Genomic DNA, 24,998 nt, shown 5'->3' with positions numbered 1-24,998 from the left:
TTTAATTATTAAAAGTTCTTTATCTTCAAAAACAGGTCTTATTGTTGCAGGATTACAAAATATTGCTAATATGTACATTTTCAGAGACATTAAAGGCAATGGCTTTGAGATATTGATGCATACACTATATAAAAGGGCTTTTATTTAGAGTGCTATTTCCCATTTTCTATTTATCGCAATAAATGACATGGGGGGAAAAAAATGATTTAGAAAGACGTTTATGTTCCTTAGTGATGGAGCAAACCTTACAACTTTTCTTTGGCAAAAGAGGATGTGAATTATGGAGTGGATGTTTATTTAATTAAACAAATGATATGATAAAATATTAATCCATCATTCAGTTTTTCTATCTTGGCTAAAGCCTATCCCTGTAAAACAGAGCATAGTGTAGGGACTAAACCTCAATGAGATAGATTATTTAAACATTATGAAAATTATGCCAGCTCTGTCTTACCAATTACCATTACCAAAATTACCAATAATATGGATAGTTCTCAACCACTTTGTAGTGTTAGTAACAGAATTAACAATGTTATGTTATTGATTCAAACAAAATACTAGGCAACATCTTTTTGCGTACTTCAAACAGTTGTCTTGTGTATGCCTGTATGAGATTTGTATATCAGGCTTTTATTTTAATCTTTAATTTATGACCTGCAAGTGTACTTAAGCTACATAAGGTTAGAATGAGTTTCTCTTTTCCCCTCTAACTTATTCAGTGGAATTAAAGTCTGTGTTTTGCATTAGCAAGCCAAAGAACTTCATTATTTTTGATGGTGGTTTCATATCAAATGGCATCTATCCAGACTAAGGTCTGCCTAAACAAAACGACTGGTTCAATTTAATTGACATGGGGTCAACAATTGTGGGGTTTACAGCATTGTTAACTTGGTACAGATGTTTTTTAAAAATGCCTGTACAAAAACATATCTACAGTACTGCAAATAAGTTTAGTATCAGGAGCATCAATTTTGGCTTTCAAAGACATAATAATGAGGCAGCTAGCAATACATTTGATTATAGAAGGAAGTATAAGTAGGTGGAGGTAAGAAAATATGAAACTTATTAATGGTTATTCTGCCAAATTGTGATTAATATTTTTTCTGTCAAAACTGAAATAAGCTACCACCAAGTTATATAACCAACACAGTATAAACACAAACTTCACAAAATATACAAGAGTGCTTCTTCTTTAAGTGTAATGAATACATACATACTACCTCCAACTTCAATTGACAGCTAAGAGCTGCAAAAAACAAAGAATGTTAAAATATATTGATATTAGTTAACCATCCATGCATGCTAAAATGTACGAGGTGGAGCTATTCATCAATCTACTATCGCAATGTTTCAAAATACTTCAAATATTTAGAAACAATGTTTAGCCACCAATGATCTACAAGATGTGTTTGTTTATATATAGCTATCACCTATTTTTCAAAACTACCACAAAAATGTCATAAGCTTACTTTTTACTCGGCCCACCTGAGTGGAAAACAAATATCACTCCTGAAGCTTTCATATTATGTTGGACTTGGATGAAATTCTCCTGAAATAAAAAGGTACTTTACACTATAACCTGAGCCTGATGATTGTATAGTGGTAATCCAATATAGCTGCAAAAGATTGCACTGGCTGAGAGAAAGAAGGGGGAAAACACTAACCAGGCCAAATTTCAGCTTGGCTTGTACCCAATTGGAGCTCCCAATGTAGGATAAGACTAGGATAGTCAGATGACTTCAGATTGTTTTAAGATTTAAAAAAATGATAGCTACCAATACTTTGTACTGGTGATTCTCCTGCCTCAAACTGAACTGTGTGTTGGTAGATGATTTACAAAGCCATTCCTCTAGAAACTAAAATATACAATACAGTAATCCCTCCTCCATTGCGGGGGTTGCGTTCCAGACCCACCCGCGAAATAAGAAAATCCGTGAAGTAGAAACCATATGTTTATATGGTTATTTTTATATTGTCATGCTTGGGTCACAGATTTGCGCAGAAACACAGGAGGTTGTAGAGAGACAAGAATGTTATTCAAACACTGCAAACAAACATTTGTCTCTTTTTCAAAAGTTTAAACTGTGCTCCATGATAAGACAGAGATGACAGTTCCATCTCACAATTAAAAGAATGCAAACATATCTTCCTCTTCAAAGGAGTGCGCGTCAGGAGCAGATAATGTCAGAGAGATAGAGAAAAGCAAACAAATCAATAGGGCTGTTTGGCTTTTAAGTATGCGAAGCACCGCGGCACAAAGCTGTTGAAGGCGGCAGCTCACACCCCCTCCGTCAGGAGCAGAGAGAGAGAGAGAGACACAGTTTGTTTTTCAATCAAAAATCAATACGTGCCCTTCGAGCTTTTAAGTATGCAAAGCACCGTGCAGCATGTCGTTTCAGGAAGCAGCTGCACAAAAGATAGCAACGTGAAGATAATCTTTCAGCATTTTTAGACGAGCGTCCGTATCGTCTAGGGGTGCAAACAGCCCCCCTGCTCAATCCCCCTACGTCAGGATCAGAGAAAGTCAGCGCAAGAGAGAGAGAGAAGTAAGCTGGGTAGCTTCTCAGCCATCTGCCAATAGCGTCCCTTGTATGAAATCAACTGGGCAAACCAACTGAGGAAGCATGTACCAGAAATTAAAAGACCCATTGTCCGCAGAAATCCGCGAACCAGCAAAAAATCCGCGATATATATTTAAATATGCTTACATATAAAATCCGCGATGGAGTGAAGCCGCGAAAGGCGAAGCGCGATATAGCAAGGGATTACTGTATACCAAGATCAACTACAAGTAAGCAACTATTTATTTTTCTTTTGTATTTCCAACTTAGCTTGTCCAAACAATAAATTTAATAATTAGATCATAGAATTGTAATGTTTTTATTTTTTTCATTTTTACTCTAATTGTTTTGGAGTCCTGTGTGTAAAATACTAAAATGTTCCAATGAAAATTAAAGAGGGAGCGGGGGAAGGAAATAAAGGCTTTCAAGACTTTGATCAAAAATTTAGACAAGAGATACAAGATTCAACACGGCACTTAGTCACAGCTAGACTGAAAGTAACATCCCATGCAATATACATTCAATAATATGCAACCACTACAAAAGAGATTATTTTTATTTTAACTAGGGGGCACTGCCCCCTGTTCGCTTCGCTTGCCAACCCAAAATACATTTTAAAGAGATTCTTTATTTGTTGTTAATTGTTACATATGCATTATGTTCACTTTTACTTTAAAACTTCAGTATAAACAATATTTGGAATTAACTTTTCTTCAAGATTGCATTGAATTTTGATTCCTTGTTTGGTCTTACATTGTGATAATGCAATGTATAACTGGCCATGAGTGAATATTGTTTCTCTCTTATAAATAAACAGACTTTTTCGAACATTTGTCCTTGGGATTTGTTAATTGTCACTGCAAAAAGCTATTCTCACAGGAAACAACGCATTTTAATACAAATGGCATATCAACATCTCCTTTTGTGGCTAATGTTATTTGCGGAATATGTACTACATTACCTTTCTTGTCGCCTGTTAAAATTTTACATGTTAGAATTGTTCTACCAATTTTCAAAACAACTAATCTTGTCCCATTGCATAGCCCATTACTCATACATAAATTACGCAATAACATCATGATACATTCCTCTTTCAAAAGTAATTTGGCCGGTGGGAGACCAAACGGTGTTAACGTTTGTAGATATTTTGTGGGATATTGCAAATTGATGTTTTCATCTTCTGCACTATCACCACCAAGTGTTTTAGCATTTCAACGTGCAGATCTTTCTTCTTCGCTAAGACTTAGCTTACATTCCTTTTTTTCCAAATTTGCATTCTTTTCTCTAAATCGCTTTTGTGTTTCTTTTCGTCTTGCCACTCTTTCTGCTTCGCTTAGTTGTGGACGTGTCATCTTTTAACTTATTTTTTTAAGCTGCTCTTTGTTCTGTGTCACAGGACGTGAAAGTCTGTCTCTGAAGTATCTCTCTGTCTCTCTTCAAAAGATCACGTCTCGTAGTCCAAAAAGTCTCGTCCCAAGTTTTTTTTTATAGAATAGAGAGATATTTCATTTCAGATTAGTGCTCTGAGGAATAGTATTTGCTACAAAAATCATTATCAGCATAAATCTACAGCTTTTTCTAATGGTTTCAACCAAGAATATTAACTTGAAGCTTGAGGAATCTTTATTCAAATGAGACTATTGTCTTGAACTTTGCTACTTTTGCTTGATTTTAACTTATTTTAAGTTAATTTTTTTCACATTTTCTATTTTCCCTCTATTAAAATAATCAGGTTAAGGCAGCTGTCCACAATTTTGCAAAAAAATGTATAATTAAAATCAAAATTTACACATGAATGGAGTGTACTATTAGGGAGAAAACCATGGATAGAGGAGTGACTGTAAAGTTATGTACTGATGAAACCTCCTTAATTTGTAAATATGTTAAGAAATGTGACATGTCTAAAACAAATTACTAGAAACCTTCTAGTCGAAGTTGCAAGGCTAAAGTTTAACCGTATATGAAAACCACTGTATAGAAATGTACAGATTCCTACCACCAAAAAATATAAATCCCCCCCCCCCCCCCCGAAAGCTGCTGACAAGAAAGAAAAAGGAAATCTGACTTCTAGGACTAATAGATATGACAGAAAGCTACCCATCCAAAATACTGGTGAAGAAGGAAATATTATTCTGTGGTTATTCTTGAAAACGCCTATTTAGTATTGAATTCACACCGATTTCATTCCTGGTCTAACACTCAGACTAAAGAAATTGAGACATTTGTTAATTTAAATTTTAGGAGAAGAATATTTTCAAAGACAATGCATTACACATCTCAAGCAAGTAAAAGGTTAATGTAAATCAATTTAAGAAACACATAAAACCATTTAAATGAATATGAAATTAACTTGTACTTGCCTTGATAAAGAACTAGCCCCAATTAAGCCTGGATTTGAAAACACTGGACTTGATCCTTGGCTTGATAAAGGGTTAAGAACCAAGTGTCTATCTGGAGATTTGGCAAGTGCTGCAATTGGCTGAGACGTGGCAGTCAGACTGGCGAAAGGGTTATCATCTCTTGACTGTGTGGACATCATGAGGACCTCCATTAGGATTTGCCCTATAAGGTCTTTAAAGTCACAGTAAACTGTAAAGAAAAAATAAATGGAATTGTGAATTTCCCATTGGGATTAATAAAGTATCTATCTATCTATTTCTTATACAATTCTGCTTTAAAATACAATCCAAGAAAAATAATGCAGCACTGTCATATTTTTTTGTCCTTGAAGAAGCACTCTAACATAAAGCTTCACAACTTAATAAATTAAACACGGCTTCAACTGGACTTACAATTTCAGTTTATATACATTTTCATAGTTCACTCAACCTTCTAGAGTGAACCAAGCTGAGACAGAACAGGAGAAGCTACCAGGGAAATGGCTGAGAACTTCAGATGCCACAGAACCAGTAAATATCTTTCTTTAAAGAGTTTACTGAAGTAGTTTTGGGCAGAACACAACCAAAAGAAACGTGCATGCGCAAGAGAATTGATCCAGCCCAAGAGGGTCACATATAGTAGGGAAAAAATGGGACTGCCCTTTTCACTCATGTGATTCCAAAGGCTAATAAATTGGAATGGATTAGCCAGCTTATGATGACTAAGCAGGAAGAGAATTTTGTCAAAAAGAACATCCATAGCATAGTTTTTAACAGGACTAATGCAGTTAGACTGTTTTCCTTTCAATCACTTATTTTTAGATAGATAGATACAAGAGCTTGCTCTCATATTGAGATAACAGGGGTATAAGACCACTTATTTACAATGTGCAAATAAATACTACCATTATGTTTGGTAGGAATGTCGGATCGAATGTCACTATTCGAAAATAATTCAAATTGAATAAGACTCTTTTTAAAATCAAAGGCAAAAGTTGACATTTGATTGTAAAAGTACAGTTGCATGTTTTGCCCGCACTAATTTTAGCATCAAGTTACTCTAGACGCACTGTGCAAAGCTGCAGTATTTTGCAGATCTGTTTTTCCAATTCACATCTATGATCAGCCTTTTTATAATTTTGAATTGTTAGCTTGTTATCTTTATGAGCAAAACTCACAGCTAGACCTCCTCACAATGTTTTTTCTTTCTTTCAATCCCACAAGTATACTTTAGTTTTTCTAAACGCTTTTCCAGTGCCCTGAAAGTATCATTTTCTATCTGATTCTTTCCTATTCTCTCTTAAACCGGAGATCCCTGACTATTGTTTTAATGCTAAGACCTTCTCATTAAAGGAAATGGAAAATAACTTACAAATCTGATTTTCAGTGAACACTTTAAAAACGCCAACATGCTGTGTCCTACAATTACACTCTGTCTTGCTTAGTTTGCTCAGTTTGACACACAATGCCTAAAACAATTAGTAATTAGAAATATTCAGGTCACCTTTTTTAAATATTGCTGCATCTGTAAAGGAGAAAAGAAGCAGACAGATTGTACGGACCCTGACTAATACCATGGCAAATCCATAAACCACACAGAAGCCATTTTTTCTGACGAGTTTACAGGTGCCAAAAGGCTTTTTACTTTGAATGCTATGATATTAAATGTATCCTGCCACTCAATATTGGACAAATCCAAAATAATAAAATAAGCATGCCTTTGACTTGCCTGCCTCTTGCCTGCTCTTTTGTTTCACTCGCCATTCTCACCCTGTTGCGTCTTATTAACTAACCCATATTCCTCTTGATCCTTGTCAGGACCGCAAGCCCTGAAAGTAGCCACAAAAAGGAGCTTAAACCCTTACGAGCCACACATGCAGGTACCACCCTTCACTATATTGCTATTACTTTTTTTTTTTCTACAAATCACAAAGTGCTTACAACAATGTTATGTGGGTCTCTTGTACCAGCTGGCGACCCAGCACTGCAAACGTATTGTGACATGTATTTAAATAACAGTTGCCCGAGTAACGTTAGGATTTTTTGTATTATTTTTGCTTCTGAACTTCTTGCTTTGTGGCTGTTACTATAACAATCAAGTTTTATTAAAAGCACGTACAAATGTACATGGCTAATTCTCAGAATTGTTAATCATACTTGAAATGTATTCAAACACTTCATATTTGTAATTGGGAATATATAAACCTTATTTTCTAGCTAACTTCATAAACACTATTTAAGAATGCTGCCAAATGCATATAAAAAATGAGTAATAATCCAATAGCAGTAAATTAAAAATTTAACAAAGCAGGAGAAATATTTCACTAGTATTTGGTTAATATTTGAATTGTAGTGACTAAATACTTAGTAGAAGGCATTCAGTGATGCCTCTTTAGCTGTACATCAGGCAGTAGCTTGAATTATGACAAACATGCATAAATTAAATATTACTGTACCTTCTTTTGGATTATGTCTAAACTCAGCAGCAAGTGATGGCAGGAAAATAACATCTCGATCCCTCTCTTTCCAGGAAACTCTAAATATCTTGCATATAAGGTGTAAAGCTTGCTCCTCTGAAACCTCCGAAGGTGAAGAATCCTAGGGAAAAAGAAAAAAAAATCATTTTTTTTATTTTCATTTTCTTTATTAATATCAATTCTTAATATAATTGATCGAGAAGTCAAGCAAAATGACATCTTTTATTGGCTAACTAAAAAGATTACAATATTCAAGCTTTCGAGGAAACTCAATGGCTAACACGGTACAACACCCTAGGACTAATGTAATCGAGATATTCTTCCATTAACTTCTTTTAAAAAAAGAAAATTCTACAGACTTTTCATAATTAACAATAAAGGCACAAAAAGACTATTCTCATTATTATATTTTGACTAGGTTACATATGCATTAATTCTCCTACCCACTTAAACCTGAATGTGTCACTCACAAATAGAACATATTTTATCTGTTATCTGCCCCATATTGTTTGTACTAATGGCAAAAAAAATGTTTATTTTTTTTGGAGAAAGGACATAAAGTTCTTGTCACAATATGCATCTATGGGAACTAACACTAAACAAACAGCCAACTATATTAAAAAGTCCATGAAAAAAATCCCCAATTCACTAGTGCCACATAATCCATTTCTATGCTCATAATGCTACAAACACATGTATTTTAACTAAAACATTATTAAATAAATTACTTACAGAAAATCCTCCATTGAACAGAATGTGGGAAAGTTCAAATGAGGCAAGGTAGGATTTTGATTATTTTTTTTGGATACAAATGACCAAGAAAATTACGATTTTACCTAATCAGGATAGTGAAAGCAACTTATTTATTAACAGAAAAAATTAACATTTAAGTGGGTATTGACTGAATTTCATTGCTCTTATTAAAATTCTCACCCTGTTGCGGTCTTATTAACTAACCCATATTCCTCTTGATCCTTGTCAGGATACTTTATATACTAGCTGATTGACAGTTAAACAGGACAAACTTTAAAAATCAATAAACAAACAGGTATTGCTACCTAAGTGGAGGCAAGGTATGCTCCAAAACGTGGTCGGAGGTACACCGACTCGAACGGAGGCTGGCGCGTGAGTGAGAATGGCACCACCCGGCTCCCTACTCCCGCTTCCCCCCTCCCCTCAGCCTGCAGCCCCTGTCTCTGATTAGTGCAAATACATTGCTCCTGCAAGTGAACTATGTTTCTTAGCTTGATGGGAGAAGTCACAAAATCAACTGTTCAAGCAAATTACAGGAAAAAAAAATGTTCTAAATCCGTAAAGTAGTTCTCATGAGAGGTAGAGCAACTTGAACAGAGGCTGGCACACAAGTGAGGATGGCCTCGCCTGGCTCCCTTCTCCCCCTCCCCACAGCCCGCAGCCTATCTCTTGGATTCACAGAAATAAATTGGTGCAGCACCCTGATTATTATAAATACATAAGTACACATATAATTAGTTGATGTATCAGATTTAAAACTCACTTTGTTCTGTTATCTTGGAATATCACATTTTGAGAACCACAGACATAAGTTTTCAAACTAATTTGCTAATGAAACATTTTGATTGGCTTTAGCCAGTCTTTAGCTACCTAAATTAACCCATAAATAAATAATCTCCAGAGAGATTAACAATCATACAGTACAAACAAGTAATACTAATAACACCTTATAAGTAATATTAGCTATTAAGCAGATATATTTGCTTTTTACATAACTATAGAAGTGTCATGAAAACAATTAATACAGAGCCAAAAAACCCAAACATATTATCCTATAATCACAAAGGAATGACCGAGAACATCCTGCATTATTTACAAATGCAGTAAAAATGAAATTTTCAAATTGGCAACTATTCGGCATAGAGAATGTTCCAACCCATACAATAACTGCAAACAAAAAAAAAATCCAGTGGTGTTTAATTTGGATCTCTTGGAGGCCAGGCAGCAAGTTCATTAATTGATTTCTAATACATTGTTTTTAAAGCCATTTCAATACAAAGCTTCTCCTAAACAATAGCCAACTGGCTAAATGGAACACAAAGAGAAAAATATACAGAAGTAGGATGTAGGTCAGAAAAACACATTTTCAAGGTACCTAAACCTGTAGAAGAACATATAAATACTAAATACATATACACACTTACATAAGCTAAAGAAATGTTCCTATTGTTATAAACAAATTAGCACCAATACTTCATATTTAATACCTTGTCAGAAAGACTCTTTTCCCTTCGATCACTATCTTCAACTTCCATGTTTTCAATTCCTGAGTCAACATCCACCTGAGACATACTGGAAAACAAAAATAAAACAAATTTATGTGATTGTTAATGTATCTTTACATTTTGTAAATGCACTGCTTTAGCAATGCAAGAAACCTGGATATAACCACAAATCATGGGCAGTTTATGGGATCACCACAAGAAGTGCTCAGCTATCTATTTTTAAATTCTTAAAATAATGCTAACAGTAAATTTTTCTGAGCTCTCTAAAATATATGCCCCATTTTTTATTCTCCTTGCTGGACATGAACTGTCAATAAAGACGGATGAACTGTCATTTACCATTTTCCCTTGGTGGAAATCATAAATTTTCAAAGTTTGCCTTCTCATAAATTACTAGCAGCAAAGATGCTAAGATTACAAATTAAGCAAGTGTTGCCTCAGTACAATATTACTGATTCAATCTGAGATCTCAAATTTGTCACTGACCCTGTCATTGTTTCAACTCTAAATAATTGTATGCACTTGTGATTCTTAACTTTATTTGCATGTTGAGTTGACCACCATATGCAAACATGGAAATGAGTTCCTTCATATTCATGAACTATTGGATCTCTCTTGCAAACAGCCTCACAAATTGTAATACCAAAACTGGGATACTAATATTCTGCCATGCCAAACAAATCTTTCACCCCTAATCAAAATCAGAAGGCAATATTAAATACTTAATAGCATAAAATATACCATTACAAGAGTAGTTCTGAAAAGGAAAGGGTACTGCTCATACAACACAAATTACTAACCAAAATTGGTAATGCTGTTTATTACCTTTTTTCACAAGTCATACTGTCAATATCCATGCTCTGTGATCTGGACAGGGTCTGGGATTGTGTCTCCAAACTGTTAGAAGGAGAACTGCTGAGGGAACTTACCCCCTCACTACTCTGGCTTCTATAGGCAACTCCTGAGTGAAGGAAACAGGAAGACAAAATGTTATTCGGATGATTTAACATTACAGAAACCACCAGGTACTACCCAAAGTAAAAAGAGTAGCACAAATACAATTTACAGAATTATACAGATTAGCACTTTTGAACTAGAATGTCATTAGACTGCTGTAAGCAAGCAAGCACAGTAGAAGAGTGACATAAAGACTGGCAATGAAAAACCACTGATGGAAAATAGTTGACAATTGGTAACTTTTCTTTAAGACAGGTGTTCATAGACATCATCACTAGTATTGTTTATAAATATATATTAATACTGTTTTTAGCTGCCCCTTTTGTCTACTTCCATCTTGTGTGATCTCACATACAGCTCTTATCAGAGTTTTCCTTTGTCGCTTGCAGGGGGTGCATCAGCAGCCCAAACCCAATACAGACAGACACCAGGCACAAGTTCCAAACACAGCACATGTTTATTAAGTGGGAAAGCACTTCTCCAGTGCTCCCAACAACAGCACAGTACAATAAAGCATGAATAACCAAAGTGCATTCTTTTCTCTCTCTCTCTCTCTCTCCTTCGCCTCCACTCCCACTCCAGCAAGCTTCGTCTCCCTCCCATCTCTGGCTACCCGAATAGTGGCCGCTGGCTCCATTAAAGCTGCTGCCAGGAGTATTCCAGGTGGCTTGTTAGGGAGGTCTGGAATCACTCCCAGGTTTGGCAGAAGTCCAAATTAGGGCTCTCCAGCTCCCCCTGGCAGCTGCCACAGAACCCAACAGAACCACCCATGACACCTTCTATGAAGGAACCTCTGTAAATGTGAGAATAAAGATGACATAGTGAGCAAAGCGAAGGAGAAGGTCACTGATGTGGTCCAGTGGAAGGCCACTTAAAGCTTTGTAGGTTATTAATAAGATTTTATATTCAATCCTATAACACACTGGGAGCCAGTGAAGGCACAGCAAGGTGGATGTGATTTGCCCCTTATTGCTGGTTCGTGTAAGGACTCTTGCAGCAAAGTTTTGAATTAACTAGAGATGTGATATAAGATGTGAAGGGGCACCTGCCAGTGGGGAACCAGTACTATATATTCTTAGACTTTTCTCAATAACAAAGCATAGAAAATAAACAAAAGAAAGACCTGTATGTTTGAGTACTACGCCTCTCTAAAAATCATAGATCCACTACATTGAATGTGCCACTTCACACACTGTCCCTTACTCTACAGTTATAAAATATATCATCTGCTTTCACACGTATGGAGGCGACATTCAGTTTCAGTCTAAATTATATTTTTCTTAGTGTGACCTAAATTAATTGAGCCAAAGAACTAAAAATAAATTCAGCAATACATACTTCTAAACACAGAAATAATACACTGCCTGGCCAAAAAAAAAAAAGTCGCCACCAAAAAAAAAGGTCACACACTCTAATATTTCGTTGGACCGCCTTTAGCTTTGATTACAGCACGCATTCGCTGTGGCATTGTTTCGATAAGCTTCTGCAATGTCACAAGATTTAGTTCCATCCAGTGTTGCATTCATTTTTCACCAAGATCTTGCATTGATGATGGTAGAGTCTGACCGCTGCGCAAAGCCTTCTCCAGCACATCCCAAAGATTCTCAACTCTGGAACAGGGTAAATCTGGACTCATCAGACCACATGACCTTCTTCCATTGCTCCAGAGTCCAATCTTTATGCTCCCTAGCAAATTGAAGCCTTTTTTTCCGGTTTGCCTCACTGATTAGTGGTTTTCTTACGGCTACACAGCTGTTCAGTCCCAATCCCTTGAGTTCCCTTCGCACTGTGCATGTGGAAATGCTCTTACTTTCACTATTAAACATAGACCTGAGTTCTACTGTTGTTTTTCTTCGATTTGATTTCACAAAAACGTTTAAGTGATCGCCGATCACGATCATTCAGGATTTTTTTCCGCCCACATTTCTTCCTCAAAGACGATGGGTCCCCACTATCCTTCCAGTTTTTAATAATGCGTTGGACAGTTCTTAACCCAATTTTAGTAGTTTCTGCAATCTCCTTATATGTTTTATCTGCTTGATGCATGCCAATGATTTGACCCTTCTCAAACAGACTAACATCTTTTCCACGACCACGAGATGAGTATTTCAACATGGTTGTTTAAGAAATGAGAAGCAACTCATTGCACCAGTTGGGGTTAAATAACTTGTTGCCAGCTGAAAGATAATCGCCCATGCAGTAATTATCCAATAGGAGGCTCGTACCTATTTGCTTAGTTAAATCCAGGTAGCGACTTTTTTTTTGGCCAGGCAGTGTAGAAACAACACATAGTATCGTACAAATGTATTTAGTCCCCGACCAATTCTATAATTCCATTAAATGACATTGTTGGCTTGTCCCCTAAAAAATATTGAAACTCAAAAGTGTCACACTGCAAAGACATAGTGTCTTAAAATGTGCAGGCTAATTCTCCAATGATAAGAGCAAAGGCAAAGCAATTTTAAAAATACTAAATGCAATAAATGCTTAGATTTAAAGAATTCAAAGCACACACCATCAATTAAATCCTTAAATAAGGTTCAAACACAACCTTATATGTCAAAATAATTGACTGTACACATATGGTACTCTCATAGTTACAGAATAATAAAACAAAAATCGTAAAAAATTAAAAATCAGCAGGTTAATGATTAGACTCCATTGATACCACTGACCAAATAACATTTAATATTAGCCAAAAATTAAATCATTATCTTATGTATGTACAATTAGGGGTGGGCAGTATGACCAAAATTCTACATCACGGTATTTTTCTAAATTATCCCGGTTTCACGGTATTCAACGGAATTTTTTTCCCCATGCATCAGTGGATGTCAACCACATTTTCCACTGCAATTACTGACTAAGAATAACCTATTCCACTGTCAAGAGTATTGTACATTGTACAAAAAAAACATTTTAATGTGCACACCAGTATTAATACAGTTTTGCATTGCCCCAATAAAGTGATAGTTTTCAAGGGGGTGGCACTAATGGAGAAGGTATCACATTGCATGACAGATGCAGTCAAAATATAGAACCTTTTTATTGAACAAATTTTGCAAAAACAAACTATAATTTTGACAACATATTTTCAACCATACAAAGAGGCATTTAGACTTAGTAAAATATCCAGAAGTGCTTGTCAAAAATTGTATTGCACCGAATATGTCTTAGAAAAGGAATAAATAGTAAATATTTTTTGTAAACCAACTACACTTTCTGTTAATGTTAACAATCTCTGTCCACTGACACGTTAAAGTGACTTTTTAAACAACTTTATCATCATTAAACTGCATAATATTTAAACTAATAAATAATAACAATAAAATAAATAATTGTATTATTACTGATAGTTGCACTATTACTTCAAGACTTCAAGCCCAGGTGCATTACACAGTATTCACCAAATTAAAATAAAATAAAACAAGTGCAACTTGGTGATGACATCTTTACCAACTGAACCATCATTTAGGCAAACTGCATTAATATGGACCTTGCTTCAAGCTAAGCTATACTGGGAAGAAAAAAACTAACTATATGTCGAGAACAAAGTCAACATTTCCACTTTATTCTCGCCGTTTATGTCGAGATTAAAGTCGACATTTCCACTTTATTCTCATAGTTTACTTCATAATTAAAGTAGAATGTCGTAAACTAAACTTCTTCCTAAAATCAATGTTTAATCAATTACTTAATTTACCCCGTCATAAATTAATGCAGCACATTAAATGCTTTGTGTTACGTTCCCCGACCCAGGGGTTAATCACTACGCTTCTTAAACTGACTTCCTCCGCACCAAGAGAAGACAGCGATCACCATACAGAATCCATTCACTTCATGATATTCCTGCTTTCTGAAAATTTTGAACGCTAAGATAAATACTTGATATCATTTTCATGATGAAATGCATTAAAGCAGGTATTACACATGCACGGTAGTGAGGCGGTAGTGCTGCTTCCTCGCAGTAAGGGGTCCTCAGGTGTATGTTCAGTGTAGAGAACTTTATGGCAGGTGTGACGAGGCTCCAAAAAACTGGATGTATGAATAGCTATCGCACAAGTTTAACTTAACTATTGTGTAAATGTTGGGTTTGTGATCTGCTGGTCGGAGACACGAACACAGAATTCAATGCATGTTCTTCTGAGCGGGATTTCTTTATTGCATGCATGCTGTCTCTATCTGATGTACCAAAACCCCAGTTCCTATCCTTCCTGTTTCTTTCACCACATAACCAATCACCACACGATAAACGTCTTTGTGAAATTAAAACTAGTTATAATCTTAGCCCACAGAGTGTTCAGAACTTTAAAAATATCTTCGTTATACATGTTTAATTAAGCCATCCATTCAGAGTTGTGCCCATCTCTGAACGAGTCGCCAGCACATCGCAGGATGAATACAAGCAAAACATACACTAGCAGGGTCAATATAGCACAACAAAACCCCACATCCTACATGACTTTGAAAGGAAACTGAAGCACGCCAAGTAAACCCACCAGAAAAACATGCAAATGCAAGGCAGGCACGCCGCCGTGCCCCCATATGATTAATGCATGCTTTAATGCAGTTCACCATGAAAATTATATTAAGTATTTATCTTAGCATTCTAAATGTTCAGAGAGCAGGAAGATCATGAAGTGAATGTATTCTGTGCGGCGATCGCTGCCGGCGCCTCCTCTTAGTGCAAGAAGAAATCAGTTTAAGAATCACACAAAGCATTTAATGTGCTATATAACTTATGACGGGCTTTGAGAAAATCTAGTAAATTAAATATTCATTTTACGATGAAGTTTAGTTTACGATGTTCTACTTTAATGACAAATTACGAGAATAAAGTCAACATGTCAACTTTATTCTCGTCATAAGCATCAAGATTAAAGCGGAAATGTCGAGAATAAAGTCAACATGTCGGCACACTATTACACAGTACCCAGGTACATTACACTGTATTGAAAACAAATAAAACAAGTACAACTTGGCTTGCAGTATTACGCAGTAGTATAGAAACAGTATTTACACATCTGACCTTTTAAAACTAAAGTATCTCCAGGCGACGGACGTGACTCCTTTTTTTCGGCAAAAGTTCTTCTGTTCATCATGTTCAACTTTATCGTCGGCTTCAGTTTTGGAATGTTCTCTGTCCATTTTCACCGCACAATACCTATGCTACCGCTACCTATTTGGTGGTGTAGCAGTGAAAAAGAGCCCTAGTGCAACAAATCTGTGTTTAGCGGTGTAGCAGTGAAAAAGGTCCCCACTTGAACAGTTTCCCGCTGCGCCACGTTCCGAACGTCATTTAGGCAATTTAAACCGGTGTTGCGGTATAAGAAAAATCCATATCATAAAAAAAATAAAAAACGGTTTTTGGTATGAACCGGTATACCGCCCAGCACTATGTACAATAAAATAAAAAATGACTGTACATCTTAAAAATACATTTTATTAAAAAAAAGACACTTGTGCAGGCTGTTTTAAAAATTAAATAATCTAGCTGTCCATCTATTAATGGATCCACTTAATGCAGTTCATGGTCACAGCATGAACCCTGGCTCTTGTCCATTGCACAGCACTCTTACACACACCAACAATTAATATATATGTGACCAGTTCAGGCTAGCTAATTAACCTCTCTCTCTCTCTCACACACAGTCACCTGCATATCCCTAACTCACTCCCACTCAGCAAGTACTTGGGATGTGCAATTAATTTCAGAGAACTGAGAGTAAAACTCACACATCAGGCAGGGCATAGCGGCTGGACTATGGATTCTAACCTATAAATTTGGAGCACTAAGGAATTTAGTTTAATAATTTTTATGTATTACTTCAAACCATACTGAATGTTTAGATTACCACAAGAATCAATAAGCCAACTACAGTTTTTTGCTGAAAAAAACAAAACAAACAAAAAAAAAAGAACACACTATGGCCTTAAGGGAAGACTCACTCATATCACTACATTAAAACATGTATTTAAACTGACTGCGTAATTCATTTGTACATACCCAAAATACCCAGTTTATAAAACTGATACCACAGGTTAAGCTAAAACCTTCTCACCTTTATGCTTCCAAGCACAATCAGAAAAACCACATACACCTCAATGCTCCCACTTTACAAAGCAGAAACATTTATAATTGTTATTATACCTGAGGCTCCAATAGGAGAGGTAACAGGTGTCATGTTCTGAACATTTAGGCCAAAATTATGAGAAGGACCTGGTGTATGGGCCAGTGGAGTCACTGCAGGTGCCAATGGTGGCCCAGGTGGATTTTCCCGTTGTGGTGACGTCAAAGGAGTGCTAAGAGGTGTGCTGGGTTGAGATGTCTGGCCACCAGCGAGCCGAGCAAGGCGCCGTCTGCGTATCTAAAATCAACACAAACAGTTAGATTTGGCTCTGGCTACAAGAATTTTATTTTACACAACATTACAGACAAATACATTTTTGTATAACAGAGCCTTTACGTTAAATCACAATGAATTTACAGATCATTAAAAGATATATACTTATTGTTTACGAGTTCAGCTGTGTTACTACTTAAGACACAGTCTGTTAGGCAATAAAACTGCACTAATTTAGATTGGCTAGTTCACATGAATATATGCTTTATACAGATATCAAATTCTGAGTGGAATAAATTTACAAACAAACCTGTCATACTGTGTATTAAAGGCCAGTTTTATCAAAACTGTACGGTTCCTGTAACGTAATACATAAGAATTGCAAACACTGTAAAATTAGATAAAAAAAAAAACAGAAATTCTCCTGTTTTCAACAATGTCAGTCACACAGGGTTAAGTGTTATCTGCTGTGACATGATCACTTAAAAATAAAAATCTGTTTGACACCAACTCAGTGAAAAAAAGTGAAATGCAAATAAATCAGGGAACCAAAAACAGATATTTGCCTCCTATTTAAGCGCTTGCAGGATTTCCACCTTGTTGGACATTTTATTTTGGATTGGTGTACCTTCATTATGTAAATTACATTTGATTTTTCTGGCTAATTCAGGTTTATCCCTCAAAGAAAAAATACATGACCCCAATGAGACAAGCTGAAGTACAAATAAATGTAATAATACTGAAAAGCAGTATAAACCAAAGTTAATTTTTTTAGCTATATAGCTACTGATAGAGGTCTCACAAATAATTGAGTAACTTGGTTAACTCAATTAAAAAATCCTCGATTAACATCTACCTCCTTAAGTAACTGGCAAATTGATGGAATGCTACAAAGCATGGATGAGGGTCCCAGCAGAAAGATCCCAACGAGATCCTTTAACTTTAAAAGAAAATGCAGCGGCCTATTGACACAATAAAACTAAAATATTGTACCATCAAAGAAGAAAGAGCTATGCAGCAACATTTAAAAAGACAACAGGTTTAATCTAAGGCTTGCTCGATGACACAAAGCGAGCTATAGCTAACCATAGACTGTCATATTGTTTAATTTCTTCTATACTGTACTTACCTGAAATAAAGCTTAATTAAGAAAATAATTTTAACCAATTTATCTAGTAATATATATTCTGACACACTGATTCAATTAATTGATGCTGGCAGTTAAAAACTGCTTAAACATACATTTGCTTTATTCATCCAGGTTTTTTTGTTTTTCTCTCCCAGCTAGTCATTCCTATAGTTTCTTGAGGTATAATTATAAATATGGATTACCATTCTAATTATGCAGTACTTGTTTCTTACCAAAACATATACTACAGGGGTGGAAAAAATGGTAGTCCGAATGCCCGGGACCCTCAGATTACAACTCCAGACAACTAAACTACACACTCATGAAGCCCAGCAAACTACTAGACTATTTACTATTCAAGTCAGCCTGCAATTTCATGAACTGTACACCTTGGAAACAAAAATATCAACTGATGCAACAGATAACTTTTAAAATGACAAGGCTTGCTACAGCTGAGTAAATGACCCGAAATATTCGGTAGCATGACTGCTTGAATGTTCCAAAAACGCTCCTGTCATAGATTTTCAATGTTACAGTGTTAGTGGTTGGACAGTTTAAAATTAGACAGTCATACTCGATTATAAACAGATCTTGCTTTTTTGAAGTCATTAAATTGGCACAAGTGGATACTCACCATTAACCAATATGGCTCCTTACCTTGTTCTCTGGTAAACTGGAGTTTGTGAAAATGCTTGTAAATATTAGCCCCAGAGTTAGAACACACTTTCAGGCTTAAACCTCATTTTACTAACAAGATGACACACTTAATGGTGCAACCATGACAAGGTTTAATGCAGCTGTATATACTGATTACCGGCTTGGTCAGCTAAATGTGTATGACACTATAAATGACATACTGCAATTCAGAATAGCGCTAAAAGTCAAACTGATAACATTTTTTGACAAAAAACTTATTGAAGGGGTCTAAATTAAGCACGGCAACATAATTTGAGAATACATTATTATTGCAGTACTTCAGTTCATTTTTGAGAACATATTTTTGTGTATATTGGAAAAAAGATCATGCATCAACATGACAAGATCATGCATCAACATGACATAATTCTTTCATTTATTCTTTAAAATAATGTCCAAGATGATGATTGTGTTTACATTGTTGTAAGAGTGCTATGAACTTGTATACAATAAAAGTCTATATATTAAAAAAAATAATAATAATAATTGCTGTTAAAAGCCACAGGTAATCCTCCACCCCATATATAAAGCTGGGTACCAGAAGTGTACCATACTACTAGGTTTGCAAAGCTGGTAGCCCAGCTGACTACCATATGTATTTATGATTTGTCCACCCCGATACTGTATGACACACACAAATGATCACAATACAAACCTTTAAAAAGCCACTAATCTATCAAATGTTCATGTTTATCAAGAAGATAGAAGGTTAACGTGCTTAATAAGTTTACAAGTAGAATAGAGAAATTTTGCTGTTAATTTAATAAGCCTATCATTTACTAAGCAGCAATTCCAAATTCTTCTTTTTCTAATTGAAAATGTAAACTGCCATAACTTAACAGAGTTCGGTCATCATCCAAACACAGACAAGCAGTATCAGTTTAAAGGACAAAATAAAAAGACCTGAATTCATTAAAGTAGCTTTTCTCGCCATTTGTCTATAACTGCACAACGACTCCTACTTTTTCTTTTTCTTTGTTTAATAATCAACTTTCTTTAATGTAAAAACTAATAATTTCAGTCTTCTCTCTTTAGCTCTCTCATAAAGTCTGCTTTACTGCATTCTGTTTACGAGGAGGAAAAAAAACAAGCTAGCTTAACTACTGTACTACCTTGTGTAAATCAGGACGACAACTAAATTATTACAAAGCTTAGAAAAGGAAAGGCCGACAAAGATTATGTTTTGTGATCTGTCAATTTACTAATCAAAGAGTGAGACTTTTGTAGTGAAAATTGGCCAATTTACATTGGTGGCCAACCTATGGAAGCATCAGTACTACTAGCCGTTTACCAAACTAATGTGTTAAGAAAGACCTATCAAAACTTAAAGCAACTAATTCTTGGATTAACAGAACATCATAATTGCATGGTGAAGAAAAAGAAAAAGAATGATCTTAATGTATTTATATGTTACCAGCAATGTGTGAAAAGCAGGTATTGTATGGAATGCCTAGGAAATCTATAAAATGTGTGATTTTATACATAAAGCAAAACATGTTCGTGTTACTTTAATATGCTATATACTTTCCCTAGACATTGTATATAATACCTAGACATTATACAGAACGAAAAAATACTATTTGCTTTTTGGCATTGCATAGAATGCCTAGGAAATGTTTGAAATTTAAATTGTTTCATACTTTGACATCCCATTTTCAACATTCTATAGATTTCCTAGGCATTCTACACAATGCCTAACTTTACACATTGACAGTAACATATATATGTAGAGTCACTGGGAAACACACTACAGTGTTTTTCACACACTCTGTAATAATCAGCACATAGCTAATATCATTTCGAATATATGACTCAGGCGCCGCAGAGAGTGGCAGCCTTTTCAGCAGCTCCGTGTATGACTTTATTTTTCCCTTTTTTATTGATCACTCCTATCACTTTATTTTATGTGGATTTTATATGGATTCGTTCCCTGGACACACTTACTTTTACAACGTGGGCATGGATTTTTACATGCCGAGACTCGTCTATTCAAGTACTCAACTTCGAGCGCCGAGAACAAATGCCAGTGCCGGTGTGGTTCCCTATTTACCCGACGAGGTAATAAGGCAGTATCGTGGCAGCAGAGCCGGCACTAAGCTAAAAATGAAGCGGTTTGCGAGAAAGTGGCGTTTTAAGCCTTCGGTGCCTTCTGTGATCCTGGGAAATGTGAACTCAGTATCAAATAAGATCGACGAACTGGCTGCGCTGGTGAAAAATATCAGAACCTACAGAGAATGCAGTTTGTTGTGCTTTTGTGAAACGTGGTTAACTACCACCATCCCAGATGCTAACGTGGAGCTACCCGGGTTTAGCACAGTTAGAGCAGACAGACATGCAAGTAACTGCGGGAAGCACAAAGGAGGAGGACTCGCTCTCTATGTTAATACACGGTGGTGCAGCTCTGGACATGTTAACGTCAAAGTCTCCACTTGCTGCAGGGACATCGAACTGCTGGCCGTAAGTTTGCGTCCCTATTACTTGCCCAGAGAGTTTGGAGACGTCATTGTCGTTATTGTGTACATCCCTCCTCGGGCGGACGTGGAGACAGCGAGTGACATCATCCATTCTGCTGTTGCTAAGTTACAAACGCAGCACCCTGAGACGCTTGTGCTAATCGCTGGAGACAAAATATAGAAGTCTTCTACTTTCATCTGGTGTTTGGAGTGGTACCTGAGGGTTCAAGAGGTGGACAAAAGCCTCAACTACTACAATATATATATATATATATATATATATATATATATATTAGTACTGTGCAAAAGGTTTAGGCAGGTGTGAAAAAATGCCGTAAACAAAGAATGCTTTCAGAAATATAAATAATGATTGTTTATTGTTATCAATTTACAAAATGCAAAGTGAACGAACAATAGAAAAATCTAAATCAAATCAATATTTGGTGTTACTACCTTTTGCCTTCACACCAGCATCAATTCTTATGGGTACACTTGCACAAAGTCAGGGATTTTGTAGGATTCTAGTCAGGTGTTTGATCAACCAATTCTACCAAACAGGTGCTAATGATCATCAATGTCACACGTAGGTTGAAACACAGTCATTAAGTGAAACAGAAACAGCTGTGTAGGAGGCTTAAAACTGGGTGAGGAACAGCCAAACTCTGCTACCAAGGTGAGGTTGTGGAAGACAGTTTCAGGTCATGGCAAGATTGAGCACAGCAACAAGACACAAGGTAGTTATACTGCATCAGCAAGGTCTCTCCCAGACAAAGATTTCAAAGCAGACTGGGGTTTCAAGATGTGCTGTTCAAGCTCTTTTGAAGAAGCACAAAGAAATGGGCAACGTTGAGGATCGTAGACGCAGTGGTTGGCCAAGGAAACTTAGTGCAGCAGACGAAAGACACATCAAGCTTATTACCCTTCGAAATCGGAAGCTGTCCAGCAGTGCCATCAGCTCAGAACTGGCAGAAACCAGTGGGACCCAGGTACACCCATCTACTGTCCGGAGAACTCTGGCCAGAAGTGGTCTTCATGGAAGAGTTGCAGCCAAAAAGTCATACCTCCAACGTGGAAACAGGGCCAAGCGACTCAAGTATGCATGAAAACATAGGAACTGGGGTGCAGAAAAATGGCAGCAGGTGCTCTGGACCGATGAGTCAAAATTTGAAATATTTGGCTGTAGCAGAAGGTAGTTTGTTCGTCGAAGGGCTGGAGAGTGGTACAATAATGAGTGTCTGCAGGCAGCAGTGAAGCATGGTGGAGGTTCCTTGAACGTTTGGGGCTGCATTTCTGCAAATGGAGTTGGAGATTTGCTCAGGACTAATGGTGTTCTCAATGCTGTGAAATACAGGCAGATACTTATCCATCATGCAATACAATCAGGGAGGTGTATGATTGGCCCCAAATTTATTCTGCAGCAGGACAACGACCCCAAACATACAGCCAAAGTCATTAAGAACTATCTTCAGCGTAAAGAAGAACAAGAAGTCCTGGAAGTGATGGTATGGCCCCCACAGAGCCCTGATCTCAACATCATCGAGTGTGTCTGGGATTACATGAACAGACAGAAGGATGTGAGGAAGCCTACATCCACAGAAGATCTGTGGTTAGTTCTCCAAGATGTTTGGAACAACCTACCAGCCGAGTTCCTTCAAAAACTGTGTGCAAGTGTACCTAGAAGAATTGATGCTGTTTTGAAGGCAAAGGGTGGTCACACCAAATATTGATTTGATTTAGATTTCTCTTTTGTTCATTCACTGCATTTTGTTGACTGATGAAAATAAATGATTAATACTTCCATTTTTGAAAGCATTCTTTGTTTACAGCATTTTTTCACACCTGCCTAAAACTTTTGCACAGTACTATATATATATATATATATATATATATATATATATATATATATACATACACACACACACACTTTTGATAGTCACTTTTCTCATTAAGAGTTCATTCTAAAACATATTTATGATCAATAAGTTGTAATCATTTTCATTTGTAGCCCCACTAACTTGTAGATAAAACAATGGTGAAATTAATGGCTTTTTAATACACTGTCATACGCAATACCTCCGATACAGGAACAAAGGCTACACATTCATTCTCTTATTGTAATGAGCATGTCTACAGCTGTCTGTTCAAGCATCCTTTTCCTGTCAGTCATATACAGTACGGGTTTGCAAGGAAACCTATTATGTATCCACAATTGTGCATATAGGACTGTTGTCTGTGGGAGGAAAACTGCACACTGGCATTGACAACAGTTGTAGTAATTAAAAAAAAAATCAGGCAAGTGTCAAACAAAGTGGCCATTTGGCTTGTCTACACTGTTGATGAAATGAGCCGCTCCATTTGTTAATACCAAAACAAATGTTTCAATGCTTTAATGTATAAAACAAATTATCCTATTAATACAACATGTATTGTGTTAGCAGAAATGCATGTTCACCAAGATACAAAGTTAGCAGGACAAAGAAAACAGCACACTTTATTGCCAAATACAAACATGCAAACGCTAAATTTGTGCAATTTGCTTGGTTTTTGAAGGCAGATTAATGTTCATAAGTTCTAAAATGTGATGTATGTAGTGAAAGCACACATTAGATATTTGAATGGTTAAAATTTAAAGACTACAGGTAACATCAGTCTATTTAATTTTATAATTCAGGATTTGTATACAGTCTAAGCAATAACAATGATCAATGCTAAAAATCCTATAAAGAGCATTTCTTTATAGTTTCTTAGGAAAAGAGCAAGTTCATTATTGCCCACCATAAACTTAAAGTAAAGATTCTCCACAACCCCGACAATATTGGATGTTTGATTTAACTCATACATTTATAGTATCCCTTATCTGTATCAGTATTTATTTAAAAGAAAGCCATGCTAAATGCTTCATAAGTTAATTCACATTACAGTACAAGATGCTGCACAGCTGTGCACCATAGTTGTAAACTTGCAGACAAAAACACACAAAAGAACCATCATTTTGTACTCAAAAGGTTTTAATAGATAGCAATTGCTTTCTCAATTTTTTTATTTTTAATAAATTTGCAAAAACCTCAAGTAAACTTTTTTAACGTTGTCATTATGGGGTGTTGTGTGTAAAATTCTGAGGAAAAAAATGAATTTAATCCATTTTGGAATAAGGCTGTAACATAACAAAATGTGGAAAAAGTGATGTGCTGTGAATACTTTCTGGATACACTGTATCATTGGCAATAATTCCCACCCTATGGTATATATAAGCTGCAAGAGATGGCATCAGCCCACTGCTGGGTCAAAGTTACAGAGAAAGTGGAGTGGGAGATTTTAGAATTGGTACATATTACCAAAGTAGAAGAAAAAAGAGTTTTCACATTGTTAATAAATTCTACCCTAAAACCCATCAAACTTATATCCTACAAAGAAAGGCCTAATTTACATGTTCAAGCAAACTTCTACACATACTGAGAGAAAGGCAGCTAGAGATGGCAAAGGAGGAGTTGCATCAACATTATGAAGAAAGCAAGAGATGTGGGGTCCAAATAAAACTAATCTCTTCCTGATGTATTGACTTGTTGATGACAGTATCTAGTTACCAACAGCTTAGTACTGAAATTCAAAGATACTGGGTGTTACCTTGCCCTGCTTTAAAAAAGTTTAATCAGCGATATTAAAAAGGAGGTGATGGCAAAATTTTACAATAGAAAAATAAAAAGGTTTAATAACCTCCAAAAAGTGGACAGAACCACTACAGAAA

At 36.1% G+C, this 24,998-nt stretch overlaps 1 protein-coding gene across 2 annotated transcripts in view; it reads right to left on the bottom strand.

Annotated features, from left to right (window-relative positions):
* Positions 1-24,998, bottom strand: part of ube4b (ubiquitination factor E4B, UFD2 homolog (S. cerevisiae)) — a 102,402-nt gene that overhangs the window by 64,780 nt on the left and 12,624 nt on the right. For both annotated transcript variants that reach the window (XM_051930237.1, XM_028807804.2), the window contains exons 2-6: positions 16,783-16,999; positions 10,500-10,635; positions 9,657-9,741; positions 7,396-7,537; positions 4,922-5,150 (exon numbers count right to left, since the gene is read on the bottom strand). In XM_051930237.1, the coding sequence (XP_051786197.1) occupies positions 4,922-5,150; positions 7,396-7,537; positions 9,657-9,741; positions 10,500-10,635; positions 16,783-16,999 (809 nt within the window). The remainder of the gene's footprint in view (positions 1-4,921; positions 5,151-7,395; positions 7,538-9,656; positions 9,742-10,499; positions 10,636-16,782; positions 17,000-24,998) is intronic.

This window comes from Erpetoichthys calabaricus, chromosome 8 (assembly GCF_900747795.2).
Source record: "Erpetoichthys calabaricus chromosome 8, fErpCal1.3, whole genome shotgun sequence".
NCBI lineage: Eukaryota > Metazoa > Chordata > Cladistia > Polypteriformes > Polypteridae > Erpetoichthys > Erpetoichthys calabaricus.
The sequence above is the reverse complement of the archived record's forward strand: the minus strand, read 5'-3'. Positions and strand labels throughout refer to the sequence as shown.